At 42.8% G+C, this 7223-nt stretch overlaps 2 protein-coding genes across 4 annotated transcripts in view; one reads left to right on the top strand and one right to left on the bottom strand.

The window, feature by feature from the left end:
* Nucleotides 1-894: 894 nt before the first annotated feature.
* Nucleotides 895-6865, bottom strand: LOC121340656 (transcription initiation factor TFIID subunit 4-like). The gene is made up of 4 exons (XM_041413553.1): nucleotides 6387-6865; nucleotides 2443-2520; nucleotides 1778-1849; nucleotides 895-1114 (listed from the first exon to the last, which is right to left on the bottom strand). The coding sequence occupies exons 1-4, from the start codon at nucleotides 6863-6865 to the stop codon at nucleotides 1090-1092; spliced, it is 654 nt and encodes a 217-aa protein (XP_041269487.1). The 3' UTR covers nucleotides 895-1089.
* RCOR3 (REST corepressor 3) overlaps nucleotides 6787-7223 on the top strand; it is a 27020-nt gene continuing 26583 nt past the window's right edge. For all 3 annotated transcript variants that reach the window (XM_041413527.1, XM_041413524.1, XM_041413522.1), the window contains exon 1: nucleotides 6787-7005. In XM_041413527.1, the coding sequence (XP_041269461.1) occupies nucleotides 6864-7005 (142 nt within the window). In that variant the 5' untranslated portion in view covers nucleotides 6787-6863. The remainder of the gene's footprint in view (nucleotides 7006-7223) is intronic.

Below are 7223 nucleotides of genomic sequence, written 5' to 3'. Positions count from 1 at the left end.
AAATTCCAGTGAAAGGTATTATAATAACAATTTCCATGTGGAAAAATAAATCTTACTTATATAAGAAAAAATTCATTAATGATTATATTTTTGTTGCTTGCAACTCCATCTTAGAGATATTCTCAAAATGGAACCTCTTGCTGGTCTTTCCTAAACTGTATATCTGAACTGTGGCTCATTACATGAGCCAAACAGTAGTTACAGCAGGAAAAGATATGACTCTTAAATAGCAGTAATGTTTTGAAATCTACACAGTCCAGCAACACTGACCTTCAAAATCCAGCACAGCTCCATAACACAGGGACTTCTAAGAAACAACAAAATATTTCTGTAGAAACAACAAAATAGAAAGCAGAAATACAAACTCTTGTAATACATCAGGGACCTTCTTTTGGTCCTACACAGTGTTACTTTCCACTTTCCACTTAAATCACAAGAAGCCAGGTAGAATAAGCTATGGAGGACAACATTTAGCAGAAGGTGCCAGTATGCTACAGCATAAAATGTTCTGAGAGCCCAAGCCTAAGGTATACAGCAAAAAAAGCTGACACTACTGGCTACTACAACACTCCTTACATCTTTTTTCCACTTGTAAAAATACATCATCTTCCTCAAGTGAAGTTCCTAACACTTGGTTCTTTCAGATCCCTCAAGATTACTCCTGCAATAACACTGTATCTTAAATGGATGGGCAGTAGAGGGTTACAGCTATTTCACATAATTTGTCCAACATATTACTGATGTTTCCTTTATTCTCCCTTCACTTTCCTTTCCCAATTGGAAATTCAATTTCCAATTACATACACTGGTTGGATCCCAAACAAACTGTAAGGTGTTTGGGGCAAAGTTCTCTCTTTTTCAGGATTAGGCACACAACAATGGTAACACAGCAGATGATTTTATTTCTTTATTCTAGAATGTTTTAAAGAACATTTTTCTCAACAAAATGAGTGCTTGGTATTATTAACTGCAAGGAGAAAATCTTGCACAGTTTATTCCTTTTGTGATGTTGCTTGATGGAAGGAAAAGGAGGAGAGATCCACAGGAGAGAGCATAAACATCATTAACTCACTGCAAATGGTCACCTCTTCAAGTTAGCACAGCAACAGGCAACCTGACAAGAGCAAAGCATAAGTTTAGCACAATTTCCCCAACCACATGGAATCAAAGATCTTGCTTTGCATTTAGAAAAACAAACAAAACCCCTCCCAAACCACAACAAACACACAGAAATGTAAACATCGTGCAGGAGAACCAAACTACATTTCTTACAGATGTTCAACAGCTTTAAGTATCAATTAAGGTGACCTCTGCTTTCTGCTGAACAGTCCTATGAAAAGTGGTTTAGGTAACCACTAAAAAAGTGAAAGAGGACAAAGTAAAAACACACTAGCTTACCAAAACAATTACAATATATTTTTTCCCTTTTGTGGGAAACAACTGGCTCTAAACCCAAATTATTTGTAAAGAGGTGCTACCATTTCAGCCACGTATACAACATCTTCATACACAGTCTGAGAATCTGCACTGACAATACTGAATGTCAATGCTCTGATTCAAAGATATACTGCCAGCTATTACCAAAATTTCCTTTAAAAAGGGTATGCAAAAATATAAGTGGTTAAATAATGTCTGTAGACTGACTTTCTGAAATGACCTGTTGTCCTGAGTTGCCTATGTAACACAAGATGAAGTCAGGTACACTCAGCTTTTCCCACAGTGTGTGCCATCATAACAAACTGGAACCTCTTTACTGTTTGCAAACTGTACAGCTCACCAGATATTTAGATAAACTGAAGAGAAATTAAACAATGATACTGAAAGGGCTGAGCAGGAACAGCTGTCCCTCCTGTCAAGAAAAAGAGAAAATTTCTTTTTAAGGAAAAAAATATAATTATACAGTGTCAGTAAAATTCACATGTAGGAAGTCACTGAAACAAATCTATGAATATGTAAAGGCAAAACAGAAGTTTTCGTAACACATCCATAGGAAGAAGAATTTTTTTTACCAAGCTTTACACTTCAGAGTAAAAATCTTTAGAAGACCAAGAATAGGCTTCTTGCCAACACAGAATGGAGACTATGGCACCCGCTCCAAAATGATTTCCTCTGTAGAACTGTCAGGATCAAAGTACTGGGCAAGATGGATGTTAGCACTAACCCATTATGCTCGTTCCTGAACAAGCCTTCCTACGGTGCAACAAATAATTTATCTCAAAATACTATTTTTAACAGAGTGCCAAGTCCTAACATTCCACACTCCATTCAAGGTATCTACCACTAACACTGTACAACACAATCTGAGTCTCAAATTTTGGCTATATGATAGGATACCTGGTAACAGGCCCTTTACACAGGAAAAAATGTCTACAACTGCTGAAGTCCTTAAGCTTCTCAAAGGAACTGCAACATGACTTTCTTCATCTCCCAAGAATAAGTTACCAACAGCTCTGATGCAGAAGAATTCCATTCAGATCTGGAAAGGAGATAACTCTTGAAACCTTTAACTGGAAGACAGCCCTACAAAAAGAAAGAAAACAAAGAAAAAAAATCTCAGTTGGGGGATATCAACAGTAGAAAGGCAGCAAATTCTTTGCTATTTCATTTTAATAGCCAGTTATAGAACAATTTTTTTACTAATTTCTGCCTTAAAACATTAAGACTAGAATTCAAAAGTACTAATAAGTGCTAGATTGAGACTGAAGACCTGATTTTCTAGAGCTGTAGAAAATCCACCATTCCACTGGTTCAACTAAAATGTGAAGTCCTTGAAAAATTCAAGAATGTTGAATGAAACACAGCAACAACCATCAGTGTAAAAGAACTAATAAATCTCATCCTGTCCACTCTAAGCCTCCCACTTACCACCCAGCAGGCCTAGTTGTGTTTAATATAAAAGAAACACAGGACTTGATGGATGACACCTATATATTTTCCAGCAGAGGCGTGAATAGACTCCAAGCAGTGCAATTTCTCTGAAATTACCTTGATCCTAGGCATGCTTTTCCTAATGTGTTTATGACGACAAAGAGCTTACTTTTCTTTATGGAACAATTATAGACCTTCACATTAAAGCACAAGTGTCCAGGCTGGATATTGCCAAAAGGTTTCCATGGTCATCCTATTTTCTTTCGGTTTCACACAACACACATCATTATCTAAAATTTTTCTGGAGAAGCATCACAAATCTGTTGACCTGTTTCTAAAAATATTTAAAGACACTGATTTTAAATGGTGTAAGGCAACATTCCCAAGACACTAAACTGTCAAAACGCTCTTTCCAAAAAAAGTGAAAGCATGAAACTGTCACCATAAGATAAAAAGGACAAACATGTGATCTGCAACACTTTCCCTGACCTAGAATTTAATGAGTTAGAAATTTATAGTTGAGATGGGCATAACATACAAGGGGTGATGAAGAGCATCCAAAGAGCAACAAAGCTGGTGGAAGGTCTGGAGCATGAATTTTATGAGGAGGAGCTGAGTGTGCTGGGGTTGTTAAGCCTGGAAAGAAGGAGGCTGAGAGGAATATTCATGGCTGTCTACAAGAGCCTGAAAGGAGGCTGTAGCCAGGTGGGGATTGGTCTCTTCTCACAGGTAACAGCAAAGGAAGCAGCCTCCAGTTGCATCAGGAGAGGTTTAGATTGGATATTTGGAAAACTTTCTTCACAGAGAGAGTTGTCAAGCATTGCAACAGGCTGCTCAAGAAAGCAGTGGACTCACCACCCCTGGCAGTATATAAAAGAAGCATGGACGTGGCACTTGGGGATGTGGTTTAGTGACAGACTTGGCAGTGCTGGGTTAATGGTTGGACTCAATTTTAGAGGTCATTTCCATCTTAAATTATTCTCTAGTAATATAGGCATGTTAAAACCTCGTTTTAAGAATTTAGTTTCTTCTGAATAAAGAGTCTTTACTTTCCCCTAGCTCACCACTCAACAATTAATACCATCATTTACCCTCACCATAAGATAACAATATGCAGGAGTCCACACTCCAATCAAAGTCTGGTTTGCAATGAATTCTAAGAACCCACACAAACAAAAATTGCAAGAGGCCTCAGGAGCATCCTCAGAAGCTGTGCAGGTTTCAATAAAAGTTAATTAATGGATAGGGAAAGCTGTTTCCTTTTGAGCTTCTGTTTCTACTTTTTAGCAATTTCACTAAAAGGGAAGAAGCAACTGTTTCACCTTGCCTTCAAATTGTCCATTCCCTAATTCCCTTCCTCTCTGTTGCAATCCACTTTGTATAACCAAATACAAACCCTCCCCCTGAAACTATGACTTGGGAAACAAGTTTTAAGAAGAAAGGCATAATCTCCAAGAATGAAAAACTGACAGGCTCATAAAGAGAATCTTTAGACTGGCTCAATGTGCACCTTCTGAAGGCATTGGTTACTTTGCTGCCCTCTAGGGAACATGTCCGGAAATAAAAATTACAAATAGGGACACAGTGAAGGAAGGATATAAAGAAGAAAGGAGACAACATAAAGCAAGGAGAGATTGTGGATACGCCATCCCTGTGCAAGGCCAGGCTGTATGGGGCTCTGAAAAACCTGATCTAGTGAGTGGCATCCTTGCCCTTGGCAAGAGTTTGGAACTAATGATCTTCAAGGTCCCTTCCAACCCAACCCATGCTGTGATCCTATATGCTAACATTAATCTAAGATAATTTCTTATGCATAGTTTCTATAACAAATGCAGGACCAATCTCACAAACAACTATTTGATTGTCATGTCACTTGTAATCCAGAAGCACCCGTATACTGAACCTGACAGAACAACTGTGGAGAGAGGGATAAAAAAACAACCAAAAAATTAAAACGGAAGACAAGACAAGGATGAGACGAGAATCCACAAGAAGAAAGAGCCCAAAGCAAGCCAACTTCCAGACTGCATGGGGGGGAAAAAATCATTATATGGATCTGCTAATATCTAAGTGCTTGACTAAGTAAACTTATGCCCCCTTTATTGTAACCTCCAAAATGCAGCTTCATCAGCAGCCATGCAAATAACAGAAACAGAAAAGGTCAAGCTCTTCTGACAATTCTCCTCCAAACCGTGCTACAAGGAATCCTTCTTCCTTTCAGGTGGTTACTTTCATGACACCTGTAAGAACTTAACATTCCTGAAAGCTGTAACAGCTTACTAAAACTTCCAGCAGCTTTTATCAGTAGTTAAGAACTGTCAGACAAATACAGTCGTAGTGCCACATGTATGCCCAAATTTCACATCCATAGAAAATAAAGATAAAAGCCTCAAATAGACTGCCTTAGGAGAACTAAAACAACAAATCCCAATTTCCTGCAATTTTCATAACGATTTTGTGCTTTTCGTAAATTTCATGCCTTAAAAATACAAACACTGGTTCAAGATTTTCCTGTGGCTCTGGCATATCAGTGGTTTCTCATTGTGAGTTCTTTTGTGTATGTTAAACTGTGAGACTGCAAATCCTCAATTGTTAAGGCACTTGCAGGCAGTGAACCATCGCTGCTCCTACCTTGTCCTTGCTAATCTTTCTCTGGAGCTCTTGAAAAACAGCAAGCATAAAGGAGTCACAGCTTGTTTACTTGCATTTTTGATAGCCAGAAAGCCAAAAGCTGGCACAAAAACAGTTCTTCAAAGACACAAAATTCCCAAAGAAGGAAAAGTCTTGACAATATCTTCCTGACACATTCTAGGAAGCATACATACACCAAAGGTATCTAACTTGATCATAATGGGATTCTTTCAAGGCAAGTCTCAAGAAACAGCAAACACGACTAACTACATCATGTTACAATCCCACTATAAGGCGCTATGAACACTCAGTAGCCATAAGCATGGACACAAGTAGGCATCTCCCCTTTATCTCACCCTAAGAAAGCAGCTGCACTATTTCCACTAGCACTCCTCAATCAAACAATCAATCAATCAATTAACCAGCTAGCTTGGGGTAGACAGCCACCAGGGCAGTTTGGGAAGAATTGCTGAGATATGACAAATGGTAATGGATCATGTCAGACACACTTATCTGGAACGTGAGACTTTAATTTAACATACAGCAATTTAAATGTATACTTTTTCCCTGCATCTGGAAATCAGACTGACAAACTATCACTGCATTACTAAAAATACCTATAACACATATTAAAACATAGCCACAAGAACATTAAATGTATTTGCACAGAACAAGCCAAACTAATAATGCATCTCCAGATTAAGCAGCAAGGCTGCTGTCACATCGTAACTGAGTGTCGGCCTGGAGCCTGTCTCAGCCCTTTTATACCTCATAAAACGTGAATATTTGAGATAAACTGGATGGTAACACCGCAGCACTTGGTAACGCATCAGAATTCACTTCACAGGTAAAGAAATAGATCACTTTTTGAATTTAGAAAGAAATACCAGCACGGGTTCACACATCTTGTGATTTCAGCGATGTGACAGCGCTGGCTTTCCCCGCCGGGACCCGGCCCTGGCCCTGGCCCCGGGCCGGGCCCCGCTCCTGCGCCTCCCGTCCCCGCTCGGTCCCCGCGCGGCCGCGGCTCCTCCCGCCCCTCGCCCCGGCACCACCGGAGCCGCCACATCTCCCGCCGGGATCCCTGCGCCGCCGCCGCCGGGAAATAGTCCCCTCTCTGCTCTGGGCCCGCTGGCCGGGTGAGCCCCGCGGCCCGGCGGCGTTCCGGGAGCGAGAGCAATTCTTCCTTCCTTCCTTGGGCCGCGCCGCCGGCGCTCCAGCGGCATCGCCCGCCCCTCGGCGAGATCCGGCCGGGCCGGCGCGGAGGGATTCCCGGAGCCGGGGGAGGGGGTGGCGGCTCCGTATTAACTTCCCCCCCTCGGCAGCCAGCGCTGCCGCCGCTCTCCCCCGCTCCCAGCCACGGCATGCCGGGCATGATGGAGAAGGGCGCGGAGCTCTTGGGGGGTAAGAGCCGGGCAGCCCCCAACGGCGCCAAGAGCAGCAGCCCCTCCAATGGGCACTACTCGGAGCCGGAGAGCGGCGGCGGCGACAGTGGCGACGAGCACGGTGCGAGCCTGGGGCCGCCCCGCCGGCGGCGGCAGGGGGGTGGCGGAGGCGGCGGGAGGGGCGGCAAACCGAGCCGAGCCGCCTCCCCCTTCCCGGTGCCGGGGCTCCGCCGCTCCGTCCGTGCCGCGGCCGAGCCGCGGCCGCGCGTGTGCGGGGCGGGGGGCGGGAGCGCGCAGCGCGGCCCCGCGGCTGCCCCCGCGGTACTTAACGATGGGGAG

The sequence above is a fragment of the Onychostruthus taczanowskii genome, unplaced genomic scaffold, assembly GCF_017590055.1.
Source record: "Onychostruthus taczanowskii isolate IOZ18803 unplaced genomic scaffold, ASM1759005v1 scaffold42, whole genome shotgun sequence".
NCBI classification, from domain to species: Eukaryota; Metazoa; Chordata; class Aves; order Passeriformes; family Passeridae; genus Onychostruthus; species Onychostruthus taczanowskii.
This window is presented reverse-complemented; position numbering and strand designations above follow the sequence as displayed.